The sequence below is a fragment of the Stegodyphus dumicola genome, chromosome 10 (genome assembly GCF_044657685.1).
Source record: "Stegodyphus dumicola isolate Sdum_Otavi_A_Nest chromosome 10, ASM4465768v1".
Classification (NCBI taxonomy): domain Eukaryota; kingdom Metazoa; phylum Arthropoda; class Arachnida; order Araneae; family Eresidae; genus Stegodyphus; species Stegodyphus dumicola.
In genome coordinates, this window is record NC_140777.1 from 97,560,541 (window position 1) to 97,578,292 (window position 17,752).

General features: G+C 34.2%; 1 protein-coding gene across 2 annotated transcripts in view; it reads left to right on the plus strand.

Moving 5' to 3' along the window:
- Nucleotides 1-17,752, plus strand: part of Rab3-GAP (Rab3 GTPase activating protein) — a 244,686-nt gene that overhangs the window by 158,701 nt on the left and 68,233 nt on the right. For both annotated transcript variants that reach the window (XM_085825301.1, XM_085825302.1), the window contains exons 22-23: nucleotides 4,233-4,335; nucleotides 4,437-4,823. In XM_085825301.1, the coding sequence (XP_085681427.1) occupies nucleotides 4,233-4,335; nucleotides 4,437-4,823 (490 nt within the window). The remainder of the gene's footprint in view (nucleotides 1-4,232; nucleotides 4,336-4,436; nucleotides 4,824-17,752) is intronic.

Below are 17,752 nucleotides of genomic sequence, written 5' to 3' on the forward strand. Positions count from 1 at the left end.
GGTGCAAATTTAAGAAACTCTCGAATAAAATATCAGGGATTTAAAATTTTGTGTTACCATTCTGCGAAGCATAAGATATTTGTATTTCAAATCTAGTCAAAAAACTGAGCAATATAGATGCAATAAATGTGATACCAAGATAAGAGCACTGGGCCCGTCAATAGCTCAGTAAAACTGATAATTAAATAGCTCGCTTTACACAAGAACTAAAAAAAATGTACTATATACTAAAATTTATTAATTACTCAAAAAGCCGCATAGTTAGTTCACATCTCCCAGCGGCTTCTCGGAACACACTCAAACTCAATACAAGTGGCCGCAAGGTGGTGCTATAAACAAACATCAGCGTCATCGTTTTAGAACACAAATATTACATATTTTTCACAGATGGCACCTCTGGTGTCAACAAGCACTAAGTGTGATACCACTTAGCAGAACATAATTTATTGTCTTTTGAACTTGATTGCATTATGAAGAAACAGTGGCACCTAGAATTGCTAAATTTTGATGGAGAAACATGGCATCTAGAATCGCTAAATTTTGAGCACAAAGTCTTCCACCTAAGCATGTGCACCTTGAAGCTCGAATATTTTTTATTTCATATTATTTATTTTTATTTCCTTTTATTTCACATTATCATATTTTTTATTTCATATTTTATGAAAACCTAACTTTTGATTAAAAAGCTCAATGATTTAAAAATTTTCTTGTTGCTACCTTGCAAAGCTTAAGCAATTACGTTGTTCAAAAAGGTAATATTGTGATCTCTTAATAAAATTCAAAATGTGCAAAATCCTCATCTTTTTTCAAGATATTTTTGCCATAATTTTTGTGACTAATTTCTATTTGATCTGATATGTTTTAGGGCATTTAAGAGATTTGTAAAGTATTAAATGAAAACTTAACTTTAATGGGAAACTTAATTTTGATAGATAAATCTTATAATTCAATTTTCTTGAGTTACCAAATGACTTATTACTAAGCTTATTCACTTGTGCATATTAATTATTAATTTTACTTTTATCATGTAAAAACACTTAAGAGTTTTTACCAGTGTAAAATTTTAAGGAAATAGCTGCCGACATTTCTGGTTATTCATTGCATCTCACTCGAGATCACCAAATCTCCCAGTTTTTAATTTTTAGCCTTTACTAAGAAAAGTGTGTACCAGCAATAAAGGAAATTTATTGAATTAATGAAACTTAAATTTGATTGTTCTACCCATACTATATTTCAGATTTTCTTTTAAAAATTTTTTTCACCTGAATTATATTTTTCCCTATTACATTTTATTAACCTCTTTCTTATTAAATTCCATTTTATCGCAGTTTTAATCTATAGCAGGCATTTGTAGATCAACCAACGTTTTGTCCATTAGTATTTGTATTTAGTTTTATTTTACATTAATTAATGGTACATTTCTAAGTTCATCCATGTGTATTAATGTGTACACATAATACACATGAATTAATTATTAACTTTATTATCATTATACTTAAAAAAGTACACTTATAGATAGGAGCTTTTCTTTCCTATTCAAGATTTCCTCTGCAGAAAAGTATAGCCTACCAGTGGCCAAACTGAATACTGGTAGTTGAACCTGGGATTGAATCCTGGTGTAGGGTTGGTTGACTGCATGTTTGGTTTACATGGTTTTTCCCTTGTGTAACTTATATGTGATCCAATTTCCCTTAAAAAGTCCTCTATAAAGGCATCCATCCCTATGGGCAGATAGCCCTCGAGTTGTTTTGTCCTAATCAATTAACCTAACCAGTATAAAAGTGTGAAAAATTTACAAAATGAAATTGGCCCAAGAGCATGAAATTTAGAATATCTAATTGCATACTAATATATTTTACATCAGGAATGTATTACAAACTGTTCAATAACCTGAATCATGCATTTTAAACTAAATTTAAGTTAACTTGGAGCACCTTTTGGAATGACATCCCTGTGCAATGTGAAATTCTCTGGATTTTCTTTCAAAATAAATTGTTTTTCAGATCGCAAGGTTGGCAGCTGTAGAATTGAATGGAATTAATCAAAAACATAAAATAAAATAAAAATTTCATGCAAAGAAAAATGTATTTATTAAGCTAATATATTTTACCTCAAAACCAGGCTATATCTTGCTTTTTAATCCAAGTAGTGTATTATAAAAGAGCTTTAAATCAAATTTTTCAGTTTGGAGTCTTTTTTTTTAAGTGTGAAAAGAGCCCCCCTGTTTTATTATTATTATTTGTTTCAAGATTGATAGCTCTGGGTATATTTTTATGTTTCATAAAATCCTTCTTCCTCTCCTGGGGAAAGAGGAAATTATTACCACCAAAGATGCTATTAGTCTCAAACCTCACTTTTGTGTCTGTATCATTTTTGTGCTCATATTACTTTTCAAATGTTGCCACCAAAAGTTATCACCATAACTATTTTTAATGAAATAATGTAGTAAATATTTAAAAAAAAGTGTGGAAAAAAATCAAATAAAAGGTTGCTGCCACTAAATGTTATCTGTGTGCATTTGCAAAATTAATATAATAAATGTAAAAAAATAAATATGGCTACACAAATAAAAAGATGTTGCATCCTAATGTTACCTCTATATATTATTTTTACAAAATAATATATCAAATTTAAAGAAAGGTATGGTGATGCTTAGCGATTTATCAGGAATTTGAAAGATATCCAATTTAAAATATTTTGAACTGCCACACTTCAGTTTATTGCCATTTGGCAAAGAGTAAGATACTTTATTTTACTTTTAAATTTAATCTTCCTGTTATTGATTCAACAAACTAAGCAATTTAAAAGCAATAAAATACTTTTTTTATCTTTTTTATCATTTAACTTATTATTTATTATTTTAATGATGTTGGATTATCAAATGTTCTCAAGCCTTCAGACTTTTACTGTACAGTAGATGCCACTTAATGTTATCATATTTGTCTGCAGCTATTTTGATAACATTAAACAACAAGAAAAAATTTCTTTTAAAATACCAGTGAAATTTACTTCATTTGATATAAATAATACAAGCAATATAAAAATGAGTACTTTCACAGACTTTTAACTAACAAAATGCAGATACAGTACAAAGTCTGTAATCCGGACGTCCATTATCTGGAATGATCTACAATCTGGACCTCAGAGCCACAAACTCTTTTTTTTTTTTTTTCATATGCTTTATGCATGCGTGCTTAATGTTTACGCATGCGCCTTTTGCACAAAAAATGAAGCAACTTAAACAACTTACATTGAAAGAAATGTTTAATAAAGTAAACAAATAAATATTAAGCTTTTTTTGTGTGTGTGTAAATTTTGATACCCTTTAGATCATAATTGCCCTTTATTTCATAAATTACAGTTTCATATTTTTAATTGTATAATTTCTGCATGCTGTCTTACCAGATTTAAATTGATGATCTATAATCCAGAAAAACCCTTAAACCGGAATCGCCGAAGTCCTGACGAGTCCAGATTATGGACTTCTTTTTGTATTTGTTTATAAACTGTTCATAACATTTCTGAAAATTATTGGCCAATGCTTTACCTTTAATCTTCATACTGCATACTTCATCCCTTATTGACTGAGAGACATTGAGAGAGCATGCGAATGTAAAATTAGCCAAAAGAGCAATATAAGTGTAACATGGATGTTTTCAAAGGGATTTCTTTTTTTATTTATTTTTTAATAATGTGCCAAGGGGAGAATTTACAGAAATTTATTTTGCTCCTAAGAACTTGTATTTGAACTTGGACTTGTATTTGATCATCCTCAAATCAATAGAGTTATTCAAAATCTAAGCCAAAATTTTCACCTAATTTCAAATGGTTGACTAAAATCAAAAACAAAATATTTGGCAGCACTTTTCAATTTTTGGGACCTATTTTGACCTTATTTGGTGATTTTATCTCTTATCTAGCAACTTTACTTCAGTTTAAAAAATTTATTCTATAGTGTTTTGGTCATATTAAGGAAATTTTTAATCTCAATAAATCATGCATTTTCCATCTTTTCATATACAAATAGTGGTATTCCAGCAATTCAATAACAATATCCAAATGATAACTTAACTGCGATCATATTAAGCGACATCTGCTGTATATGCATAAGTAGACACACATAAAAATGTTGGTGTTGAGGATATCAGTTTTAAATAACAGAAAAATTCCTTTGCATGTGAAAATTTAAATAAAATGGGAAAATAAGATATGTTACATTTTTTTCCTTATAGTTCTTGTTACTCAAGCATTGGGTTTCTGATGCTGGATTTTGCCCGAATGCAGATAAATGGATAAATCTGCAGCAAGTCATGAAGCATATAAGTTCATTAAGTGGCAAGTAATTTTATGAGTAATGAATTTTGTTTACAAATCCAGTTTTTTATTTTTATAAATAACAAAACTGTGAATTAATTTTAACATTTCATTTGTTTCAGATCCCAAATTAGTAAGCTCAGACTCAGAACATGTTTCTCCCTGGTGGGCGTCAGTTCGTGAAACCCTTCTGAAGGCAACTGGCAACGTAGCTGCATACATCGGGGCGGTAGTGGCTCGTTCTGTATCCGTGATCATGGCTGCATCATTTAGCGTTGAACATCGGAAAGCTAATGGTGATAAAAAGAGCTGTAATGATAAAGAGAATGAGGAAAGTGGTGAGAGTGATTGGGAATCAGTGTCATTGGATTTAGAGCATTGGAACTTACTAGTGAAGCAATTAGAAGACATTCTTATGTTGAATATACTTTTAAAAAGTCAACCATATGGAAAGGCTGTTGTAAAAGATGTGAATATATCTATTGAAACTCTACTGAACAGTGGTCAAGGTATGTTATATAAATTTAATAACATAAAAAAGTATCTGAAATTTTTATATTGTTAATCATTCATATATTTTAAATATCACGGCATAGCTTTTATACGCTGATTAAACAATTTCCAATTCACTTTCCAACTTGAAGTATGATTATGTCTCAACATTAGTTTCAAGTTTTGGATGTTTGCCAGTTTATTTTTTTGCAACATTCATCATAGTTGTTCTTTATACACTGGTATCAGAACCATGGATCTAAATTTATGTTCTATGAATATTCCAAGGAGCTTTTGTGGGATTTGTCAAGAGAATCATCTGAGAGCTTATATTATTTACAGTGTTCTTTAAATTTGTCAAGAACCCCACATAAACGAAAAGCTGGCATCACTTTGAATTTAACTGACTTGCTCTTGATTGTTCATAATAGCTGAAATCAAGATTCATCTATCTAGATACCATGTCTTTATCTGCTGTGGTCCAGTTTCAGTGAAGTCAGTATCAGGTGTGGTTCATTGCATGGTGACAGATAGTCAGCAATAATGTATGTGTGCTGCATTGACTTTCATATCACAGTTGTTCATGATCATTCAGCTTGTTCGCTTTCTACAGTCTGTTGCTGACATTGCTTGGGACTCTATCATTATATCCAACTGTAGTTTGTGTAACCATTCTTGTAATCTGGGAGGTCCTTGCCCATGTATATTGATTTGATTATCAATGTCTTACAAATTATCGCTATGTTTTAGCTACCTACCAGTTAAAAAATTAAGTGTCTAGGTGTTTTAGCAAGACTTCATTACTTGGTCTTATGTGAAGTCCCCCAGGCTATACTTTTGCAAAATGTAATAATATTATGCATTACATTCATCAAAGGACAGCCTGGAGGACTTGACACAAAACCAAGCAATAAAGATGAATCTAATGGATGGTCTCAACAGCTGATGTTTGATGTGCCAAAATCCCAGTTAGCTGGCTATTTTGTCATTGGGGGGGGGGAAACTAGACATCTATCTAGATACCATGTCTTTATTGGTGGAAAAACTGCCATAGCCTTGGGCCCAGTCTCGAGTCCTAGGAAAGGCATGGATGTTTTGTAAGTTTGTTGTGTCTTTGGAGCATGGGAACACTTAAAATGCTGTCGAGCCAAAAGTCCTCTTGAGAAGTTGGTGGTTGGGAAAGAAAGGATCTCTTGGAGGATGGATCTGGGAGTCTCCCGGATGCATCCTCCAGGAATGCTCTTTCCATCAGAACTGTAAATGACCAAACGTGTTGACAGGGCCAACAGTCAACATGTTAAAATCCATTTGACTGGCTGCCCTGTCATTGGTGAAGAAAGTTAGACAATAGTGTATATTAAATAGATGTCTGCCATTGTACACTGGTGTCCAAAAGTTAAACATAAATTGTAAAATGTGAAAAACATGGAGTAAATATTCGTAAAAGTATTCCAAATTTCTTGCAGATAGTAATTGGGTGAAGAAGAAACATTGGGTTTATGCAAAACTTTTCAGCCGACTACGTCCTGCGTGAAACACCTGTGCATGTCGGAACGCAGAGAAACCGATTCACGCAGCATAGGTAGTTCAGACAAGTTTCAGGCAACTGCTGTGCAAAAGAACATTGTTAACCATCAAACAAGGTAAATGATGGCACAAAGATGCCAATTGGAGATGTTTGCGAAAGGAAGAATCGTTGGAATGCTGGAATCTGGACGATCACAAACTGTAGTATCTCGAATTCTGAATGAGAAGCAGTCTGTGATCTCAAGACTGTGGCAGAAGTTTCAAAGAAGGAGATGTTACCCGACGACCAGTATCAGGTCGACCAAGAATCACAACCCCTCGCCAAGACCGATATCTGGTAATAAGTGCGCAACGTCAGAGGGGCAGTACTGCCAGAGCACTGGGTTCGGCGCTCACAGTCGCCACAGGAATACGAATTTCGAGACAAACTGTTTACAGGAGACTCAATCATGCTGGCTTGTATGCCAGAAGACCAGCAGTTTGTAATCCCCTCACATCTGCGCAGAAATGCTCTCATTTGAACTGGAGTGTGAAATATCAACATTGGAGTGTGGGCCAATGTGATGTTCAGTGACGAGTCCCGGTTTAGTCTGAGTTCTGATTCTCATTGGGTAACGATATGGAAAGAATGTGGAACACGTTTTGAACCAAGAAACATATCGGAAAGACATCATTTTCCATCAAGGGGAGTAATGGTATGGGCAGACATCATGATGAACGGCCGCACAGACCTCCATTTCTTTGACACGGGGTCTGTGACTGGTTAAAGATACAGAGACGAAGTTCTTGAGCCTTATGTTCGCTTGTTTCGAGGTGCTGTCGGTCCTGACTTCATATTCATGGATGATAATGCGCCATGTCACCGAGCGGTGCTGGTTGATGACTTCCTTGAAACAGAAAACATCCAGCGCATGTCATGGCCTGAGAACTCCCCTGATTTAGATCCTATTGAGCATGTATGGGATATGCTCGGGAGACAAATTGCAGCCCTTTCGCACCCACCAAGCTCATTACAGAACTGAAGAGAACTCTCCAAGAAGCTTGGAACCGTTTGAGTCCACAACTCATTCATCATCTCATAACAAGTATGGTAAATCGCTGTGCAGCATGCCTGGCTGTCAGAGGTGACTACACGCCTTATTAAACTGCAGCATCAGTAATTTGTTTAATGTTTTCTTTCTTTTTTTCTTTAAAGTGTGAACCCTTGCTATTCTCAGTTTTCTTTCAAACTGCTACTTTGGATAATAAAATTAATTATTATCGTTCTTTTGATTTGCTTCCATATTTCATAACCATTTTACACTCACATATCACGTTTTCCGCCATTCTGATTAACAGTTCCATCTTTATTCACATAATTATCAATTATGCTTAACTTTTGGACACCAGTGTATAAAGTATGTTTCATTCTATGCATAAAAGAAATGTCATGAAGATTTGGAACACAGCCATCCCTAAATATTTATATTTCTTTTGTGTTATGTTAATGGTATAATGTATCTAGTGAGTACATTATGTAATTATATACTATAAATGAAATATAAAATTCTTTGAGATTAATTCACTAAATTTTTACCACATAAGCATTTTATTGTATTTTATTTTTAATATTTCATGTAATTCTTTTCTGAAAAATAACATTTGTAAAAATCATTAAAATATACTACTGCGCTTAGTATGGCTAAATTTGTTGACTTACAGGCTTGTTTTTAAAAATATTTGAAGACATGAATTCTTCTATAGACATTAGGCTACTTAATTAATTTTTGTGTAAAATCACAATTTACTGTCTGTTTTATATTCGTTCATTTTTCATTCAATACTTTTTTATATTTGTTAAAAAAAATATTAAATACTATGGATTGAACACATGAGAGAGAACTATTTTAGTAACTTTTAACTCTTTGGAAACTCTTGTTTGCTGATTTCTTAATTATATACACAGCACTGTTTCCAAATTCTTGTAAATTATTATATACTTTCTTTCCAGTCGTTGGTTTGTAACTTAAGTTTTAATAAATAGTATAAGATTTTTAAGCAGCTGAAAAATATTATTTTAGTCCACTTTTCATTTTTCATTCAGTAATTTATCTGTACCATATGTTATTAGCAATTACAAGAATATCAATACTGTTCTGATTTAGTAATAAGTAATTTTAAATACCGTACTTGCCGGCGTTCAAGTCGCACCTCCCTTTTTATACATATTTTTGAAGGATAAAACTTTATTACTGATCATTATAATGCCTTTACAGTATTGTAAATATAAAGTGATACAAATACAGAGTAATACTTTCTGTAAATACCCAAACTACCTGGAAAAGAACACATTTTAATCTCCTTCATAAAAACCCAGTCTTTCATCTCCAGAGCTAAATGAAGAGTCGCTTGAAACCTCTTCTAAATCAGCATCTGAGTCCTCATACAACAAATTGTTCTCTGTACCATCCAGTGCATTACTAATGCCACACTTCTTAAATGATTTAACCACACTATCTGTTTTCACAGCATCTCATGAAGCTTTTACCCATTCACAAATGACGTATTGACATATAAGACGCCCTCTGTTTTTCAAACCTATTTTCAAAGAAAAAATTTGCGTCTTATACGACAGCAAATATGGTAAATAAGAAAAAAATAATAATATTTAATTTAGGAGAAAAGAGAAAGGTTTTGGGCTAGGCTTTGTGTAAGGCAGTTGCATATGCCTTGCACAAGTTGCCAAAACTTTTAGAATGAACCAAGCCAGGTGCATAAGAGTTCCATTTTAACAACCAACATCAACATTTTTATGTTTTTTTTCTTTTGTTGAATTCCAAGTTCCAATGGCTAGGTAAATTGTGTTATTTTTTTAAATTTTAAAATATTCATGAGTGGGATTTTTTGCCTTGCAGTCGAAGAAATTGTGGTAAATTTTTTGCAGAAACACATCTGTCACAAAGTTGCTGAAAGGAAAAATAGTTTTAAATCTATTCTTAAGTCAGTAGCTATGAAATTTTCCAACAAAACATAAAAAAAGGGGGAGGGTGGAAAAAAGGAAAACAAAAGAAAGAAGAAAGAAAAATATAGGCTATTATTGATTTTCAGATTATCATTCTACTTATTGATATCAATTCAAGTCTTCTTTCAAATTTCTTCTATTCCATTTCTATGAATTTTCCCTGTTCTGGTCTGCTCAATTATATTTCTATGAATAGAATTATTCTATTTTATTTCTATGAGCTTCTTCTGTTCTATTGAATTCTAATACAATTCTTGTTTGATTTTAATTCTTCTGTTGATTTTTTATTAATATTTCTTGATTCCATTTAATATTCTATTCATTGATTTTTGGGATAAATACTTAATTAAAAGTAAAATTCTTTACAATTGTAAGTCGTCATTTCTTTTCTTCTATAAGAAATCACCAAATTGTGCCTAGGTGGTTTTGCAAATATGTAAGTACAGCTGTAGGAGAAGATTACCAAAACTGGTACTTACATATTTCATAGGAGAGAATAACGTCATTGTTGCGTTTGTGTTGAACTTGTCTACTTGCAGTAAAAAAGCATATGTAAGAACATATGGTAATAGGGTTCCCAGACAAAAGCCCACTGGATGAAAACACACGCAACAAAAGCTCACAACAAAAAGCCCACTATAATATTTGCTCACGTGACAAATACCCACAGCGATGAAAGCGCACATTGATAAAAGCCAACGGTGATAAAAGCTCACACTGATAAAAGCCCACACTGATAAAAGCGCGCATAATCAAAAGGGACTTATAGTTTTTTATTACTAAACCGTGTATTTATAATTTTAATTATAATAAATGGACTATTCATATCTGAATTTTAATATCTCAAATATATGTCTGTTTGTATATTTTATCACTACTTTATTTGTTTAATTTATTAGGTTGAAAGCAAACTTTCTACTCTCTGATTAAGTGATTAGCTATAATGTTTCGATGATAAATTTGAAATTGCATTTTATTATTTATTTACTTATTTAACTTTGGTATGTGTATGTGAAAATGAAAAATATCATTGTGGAGTTTCTCACACGCTATTTTTAAGTTAATATGGCTGAGATTAAATATAATTATGTTTCATTATTAAAACTATTAACTTTTTAATTAGAAACACTTGAATTTTATTTCTTTTTAGTTTTTCCTTTAGTTCCTTTTTAGTTTAGGAATATTAAAACTTTTAAGCACAATGAAAACTTGGCTAAGAGATATTTTATTCTTTACTTTACACTGAGCTTATTATCAAAGTTTAAACATATTTCTCATTGAAAGCTTTTTTGAATGTAACAATTGTCATTTGACGATTCCAAATGTAACCTCCTCATCTTTCAACTACAGCAATTTGGAACAGTGTTTTTAATTTTCATTTTATTTTTTTTGGGGGGGGGATGGAACAACTCTTAGAAGTCAACATTACCTCAAACTATAGTAATAAATATGTAGCATTTTATTAGAGATTGTGAAGATTACAAAGAACTATGCATATAATAACATCTAATAAAATTTTGTAACTACATTAATATATATTTTCACCAGATTCAAAGTTCATCGTTTTTAGATTCTAAGTATACATATTATATAAATTTGTCATTCATTAATAGTATTATGTATAGTTATGGGGGCAAAAGAAAAGGAACTCAATGGTTTCCTGCCTGAATAGGCAGCGGCCAATTAGAAAACTGCAAGACAAAAGCCCACAAGACGAATGCCCACTTAAAATCAGCACACAGTTTCAGGAAATCCAAAATAGCTATGACTTCCTGAAAATTTTTACGATTAATAATTATTATGATTAAAAATGAAATTTCAAGTGAGAATGAATTTAATTTATGTAAAATCCTACTTGTGAATATTTAACTAGATTATTTGAAACCGTGCTTTTAATTCACTATGAAAACAGTATTTGTGATAGCGCACGCACACAAATGTTTTCTTATTCATAACAGAATACAGTACTTTTATTTTTTTGGTTGAAATGAAAGTTTGGCTTTAATTCTTGATATTAAATTCGTTATATGCAAAATTTTCTGCAGTGTTAAATTATTCATAAATTATTCTCTGTATATGATGAAAAATTACATACATTTTATACTCCTTATAATTTTGTAGAATTAAGAGAAGCAGTGTGGCCAGTATTCCCTTTCACCTCCTTTTGTTGGACTTATACGAGAGCACTTCCATTTGTCGCGTAAATATAAAAACAGTTACACATACATGTATATGTTTTTAATTATTTTGATTGACTCTCTGTTCTATATACATATAGGATTTTAATTCAGCCGGAGCCCAAAATGAAATGTGTTCCGCTAGTTAAATTTATTGTTCAATTATTTGTTATTAATTTAATGTATTTTTTATTTTATCTTAATTCATGAATCTGCTTTGTGAAGCTGAGGAAAAAGGGTAAAAAATATTAATTTTAACATAGCATTATATATTGGTGTGGGTTTTTGTCAGTGTGGGCTTTTATCAGCGTGCACTTATATCTATGTAGGCTTTTATCAATGTGGGCTTTTATCTGTGTGGGCTTTTATCAATGTGCGCTTTTATCGGTGTGGGTATTAGTCGCGTGGGCAATTATCCCAGTGGGGTCTTTTTTGTGGGCTTTTGTCTGGTCACCTGTAATAGATAAAGAACTAGTGAAAAGGAAGATAGCTTGAGTTAAATTCGCAGAACAGACATTTGCAGATTGAAGCATCACAATTTGATTGTTTTTCAGAAGTATGCAATGATTTATGAAAATAAATCTCTTCTCTTTTATTTCTTCTGTAACTTGCTGAAGAGTATTTTTGCAGTTATTGCAGTACTGCATTATCTTTATGTAAGAACTTTGATTTCTTAAAAATTGTGTTTTTTTGTGAGAAAAGTGCTAATAAAACGAAAAAGGTTAAAATTTTGAGGTGATTTTTTTTATAGTTTTTAGTCAATTTCAGTAATAGCTATAGCCCAGATCCAAATTATTTAAGCCAGGGATCTCCAACCTTTTTTATCCTCTTTTAAAAGTATGAGGTACTTTTCTGTTTCACCGACACAAATCTCACCAAGCATACTTTGTTGGCAATAACATACAGTATACACATAAAAAACGTTTACAAATGTTAGTTCTAAGAATTTTTTATTTTGAAGGCATAAACATTTTAATATCTTTCAAATTTTTGTAAAAAGCCAATATTGTAAAAAAACATTAATTTAAGAATATAACAACAATAGGGGCGCTTCCTTCTTATGAAAAGAAGGAAAGGAGTTTAGGCAAAATTGCCCATTACTCTTCCGCCATTTGATCATTTAAATCAAGGGATTTAAATGGTAACTCCCGTAAAAGGTAAGTAATAAATAGATAAGATCTCAAACTGACACCAAATCTATAGTATCAGCAAAAGATCCCATCTCTAAGTTCAAGGTGTCGGCTGGATCGTGAAAACTTCCCTATTGGATGGAAAACCGATTCAATCCCTCCCAAACCACCAAACGCAAATTCTTGACCAAACAAGAGTGCGATGGAGAGTCAAATAAATAAATAAATAAATAAGGAGGGCAGAGGTGCATTCTCAAGCCAAATGGCCAGGTAGTGTATAAAGATTTGATAGCTGTTTTCAAATTATATTCCAAAACACGGCTATGAGAAGGAAATCCCTGCATAGTTTCTTTTCAAAAAAAGAACTCATAGGGTGTCTCAATGCCTGTTTCTTGTGGTTTCATATTCACCTTACCTGTAGGTGTTTACCTTACCTGTAGGTGTTGTTGTTAGTATACATCGGAAACCCTATTATGCCAGAGAGCCCTTTGTATAAAAGGGCTTGATCAAAGGTAATATAGGGAAACCCAAGGAATTTGTTTCTAGGGACAGAGAACACCGGACATCGTCCCAGAAAGTGAAAAGGTGTTTCCTCTTCTTCTCCACAAGCTGGGCAGAGAGGAGATTCGACAAGACCACATTTGTGGAGATGCTTAGCTAGATAAGCATGTCCAGTAACAATTTGAATTACCTGGCGTAAGTTAGTTCTACTGAGGTGTATGAGTTTACCTGAAAAGTTAAGTGTACTGAGCACCAATTTAGAATGAACACAGTCAGGTAGTTTAGACCATATATCATCATGTTTTCCTTTATCCAGCTTCTTACTTCTTTTTTAACAGTTTGATATGAAACTGGGTAAAATGGTTCTGGGCCAGACATGGGTAGTTGCGAAGCATCTTTAGCTACTTTATCAGCTAGTTCATTTCCAGCAAAATCACAATGACCTGGGACCCAGACTAAACTAATGGTATTATGGGCCTGAGCCAGAGAATTGAGATCTTGAGTACAGTTCAAAACACAGTTTTGTAACTTGACACGATTAGCCAGGGCAAGGATGGCTGATTGGCTGTCAGAGAGAATATATATATACTTATCAACTGTATTTTTAGCTAAGAGCTCCCTGGCGACCATATTGATCGCCTGAACCTCGGCTTGGAAAACAGTTGTTAATTTACCAAGGTATAGATGAAATCTAATGAAATCTTCTTCAGATCCCTTGATTCTTATAATAGCTCCAGCTCCAGTGAAGTTGGAATTAGGTCAATTAGAGATTCTATCTCATTCCTTTTTGGTATATGAGTTGAGAATAGTTTATCTGGAACTATTGTTTTAGTAATTGCATCTTTGGGCATATAGATTATAGGGATCTCATTGCCCAAGTCCAGACATATGTCAATGTGGCTTTTCAGGTGGCTTTTATGACCAAAACCTGTCCTTTGGCACCATGTGCCATTTTTATTCAATCTATAGATGGATTTAATTGCTTCTCTACTCAAGAATAATTTCAAGGGTGGAATTTGCAGTAAAAATTCTAATGCAGCGGTAGAGATACTTTTTAAAGCCCCACTAATGCTTAGGCAAGCAAGTCTTTGCACCTTTTGTAAAATGTTTAAATACGTGCTTTTGTTAATAACATTAATCCAGACCACGCATCCGTAAGAAAGCATTGGCCGGACTATGGCAGTATAAATCCATAGAGTAGATTTTGGGTTAAGGCCCCATTGTTTACCAACGATTCGCCTACAGAGTATTAGAACATTTGTGGTCGTTTGTGCCTTTTCTTTTATATGGGTGATCCATGTAAGTTTACTATCCAGGTAACATCCTAGGTATTTAACGCATTCCTTACGCCTAATAATCTGGTAACCCAGATATAAATCTGCCAGTTTCCATTTCCTTCTCCACGTGAAAACTATGACCTCAGATTTTTCAGCAGAGAAAGAAAGGCCATTTGTATCACCCCAGTGTGAAACTTTATTTAAGATCTGCTGAGCTTGATTATGTAGGGTTCCGATATCGAAACCCTGTAATAACACAATAAGGTCATCTGCATAAGCCTGTGACATGCCAGGTTCCTCCTGTAGAAGTACTAAGAGTGAGTCGAATACCAGGTTCCACAGGAACGGAGAAAGAATACCACCCTGCGGACACCCTTTAGTAATATCTCTCTTTACTTCATAATCAGCGAGACTAACACAGATATTCCTGTTTTTAATCATGAAGATGACCCATCTAGTTATCATAGGGTGAATATGACTTCTAGTAAGGGCCTTATGTATTTTCTCGAAACCGATGTTATCAAAGGCTTCTACAATATCCAGTAGAATCCCAATGGCAAAGTGTCCGTAATTGTTAATTAAGTGTCTATAATTGTTTTTTCTATTCTCCACATGAGTTGGTGTAAGGCCGACTCAGTGGAGAAGCCAGGCCTAAAACCGTGTTGGTCTAAGCCAAAGGTATGTTTCTGATTATTATCTGACTGGAGGTGCCAGAAAATCAATCGCTCCAACAGCTTAAGGTGGAAGGATGTTAGCGTGATCATTCTAAAAGAGTTTGGTTTCTCATATGTATCTTTTCCTGGTTTAGGAAGAAACACACCTCGTGAAGTTCTCCAAACCTTAGAAACATATCCTAAAATCAAACTGGACTTGAATATGTCCACGAGAATGTGACCAAAAATATCCCAGCCTTTCTGAAGCAGAATTGGGTAAATGCCATCGTTCCCTGGAGATTTAAAGGGAAGAAATACATCAAGGGCCGCTTTAGCCTTTTCAAAATTCACAATTGTCATAACAAAATCCAGATCTAATGGATTATGAAGTAGTTCCAATGCATTTTCCTGGGGGTCAGAGGTGACACTTTTGTCCCCCAGTTGAAAATTCAACATGGTCGAAAGTGTATCCAAAGGGTTTATAGTATAACTGCCATCAGGTCGCATAACCGATGAGAGTTGAGACTCCTGAGATCTTTTAAGAATCTTATATACTCTGGCAGTCTCATGGTAGGACAGAATATCTGTGCAGAACGATCTCCATGAGTTGTATTTAGTTTTCCTGATTTTACTTTTAAATTTCCTTTGTAGAATTTTGAAGTTAGACCAGTTAACTTCAGATTTATTTCTGACTGCTTTCCTGTGAGCTCTCCGAACCTCTAGGCGGAGGCTTTCAAGCTCCTTGGTCCACCAAACTCTCTTGCTAGGAGAGTACTTCCTTCGTTTGAGAGGGCATGATGCATAAGATTCAATAATGATATTTGTCAAATTGTTTGCTTGAGTATCAAGCTCCTCGACTGTACAATTATTGTCTAAAACCTGAAGGTTAATGACATTAGAAACCAGGAAATCCTTATAAAGGTCCCAATTTGTGTTTTTAATGTTTCTGAAATATTCAGCTGGAATTTCATCTCTAATACAAAATTGTATAAGGCGATGGTCAGAAAGTGAGGGATTGTCACTTACATGCCAATTCTCAATAAGGTTATAAATATCAGAAGAAGTTAATGTGAGGTCAATGACTTCTTCTCTTCTTCTGTTAACAAAGGTGGGGCGATTTTCCCTGTTTACCCAAGTTAGCTTGGCATTCATTATAAGTTCCATGAGTTTTTCTCCTCTAAGATTAGTATCAGAACTGCCCCATGACAGGTGGTGAGCGTTAACATCACCACCAATAACCATAGGAATATTGTTTATTTCACAGAAACTCACAAGATCTATAAATTCTTGCGGAATGTTAAGGTCATAAGCCATGTAAACCGAGGAAAAACAAATGTTTCCTCTCAGTGAACTGTTTATGTCCTTAATTAAAATAGCAGTTAAGTCCTCTGATGTAAATTGGGATAATTTCATAGCCTTTATATTTTTAGAAATGTAAATGCTAGTTCTAGGTCTTTTATCAGGTCCCTCTGTCGAAAAGAAGTGCGCGTTCATGGGCCTACCAAGGATTTTACCCTTGTACACCCAAGGTTCTTGAATTAAGGCAACAAAAGTGCCTTGCTTACCTAATTGAGCAGCTAAATTGTATGAAGCTGCTCTGCTATGTTGCAGGTTTAACTGACTAACCTTAACCATTAAAACAGGTTAAATGAGAGAAAAGAACTTACCCTGAAGGATTTTAGGAGAGACTTAGTTAAAAGCCACATCCTTAGCATACTACTTCAAAGGAAGTAGTGACAGGGGAAAACTATTCAGATGTCTTCTCCAGAGCCTCCAAAGAAAGCTCTGGTTCCGACTCCTTTTCGGTCTCCCTTTCTTCCGTCAACTGTTTCTTTGGAGGATCCTTGGGCGGAGGAATTGATTTCTCCTGTTGCCTTGGTTCCTTCAGCTGTACACAGCCACGGGCACCACAAAAAAGTTTGAAATTCTGGGCCTCCAGATAATCCATAAGCTCATGTTCCACTCCCAGCACCAAGGTATTACCTCCGTCTCCAGGGATAACTGCCTTGATGGCGATCTTCTTAACATCCAGGCCCTTGTTACAGGCATCAAGGAGCTTGATGTTATCTTTTGGTGACCTGTTACCAGGAAACCAAGCGAAAAACCTCTTCATGGGGGGTCTGTCTCCGGGAGCCATGGCATGATAACCTGGATGGTTTTCTTCAGGGCCGAGTAGATCATTAATTAAAGTCTTTAGGACGTCCACAGTCTCCTGGTCCTCACATGCAATGTTGAGGCCATTCGACTGCAGGACTGTCTTGTGGACCCTGCAGGTGGTGATAGAGCCATCGATAATTCGGTCATCAATTATAGAGGTGATGAAATCTGAATCCACTGATGTTATGTCTCTTTAGTCATCCTTGCAGACGATTCGCAGAGTGATTGCCTTTCTTGCAGCTTGACTATATAGCCGTCGTTTCTTGAGGGCCATTTCCGGGGTGTCACCAGCAATGCGTTCTCTCTTACGAGACTCTTCATTGCTTGGATGGTTCTTCCTCACCGGTTTGGAGGTCGCTCCAGAGGTCTCAGCTTTATCTGTTTTCTCTTTCGCTCCCTTCTCCCCAGAGATCGAGATCCCTTCCATGGCCCTCTCCAGCCGTTTTCGCTCTTTCTGGCGTTGCCTTTTTTCTCTTCTTTTATTTACAACCTCCGTCATTGGTGACTGGTCATCCGCTTGCGC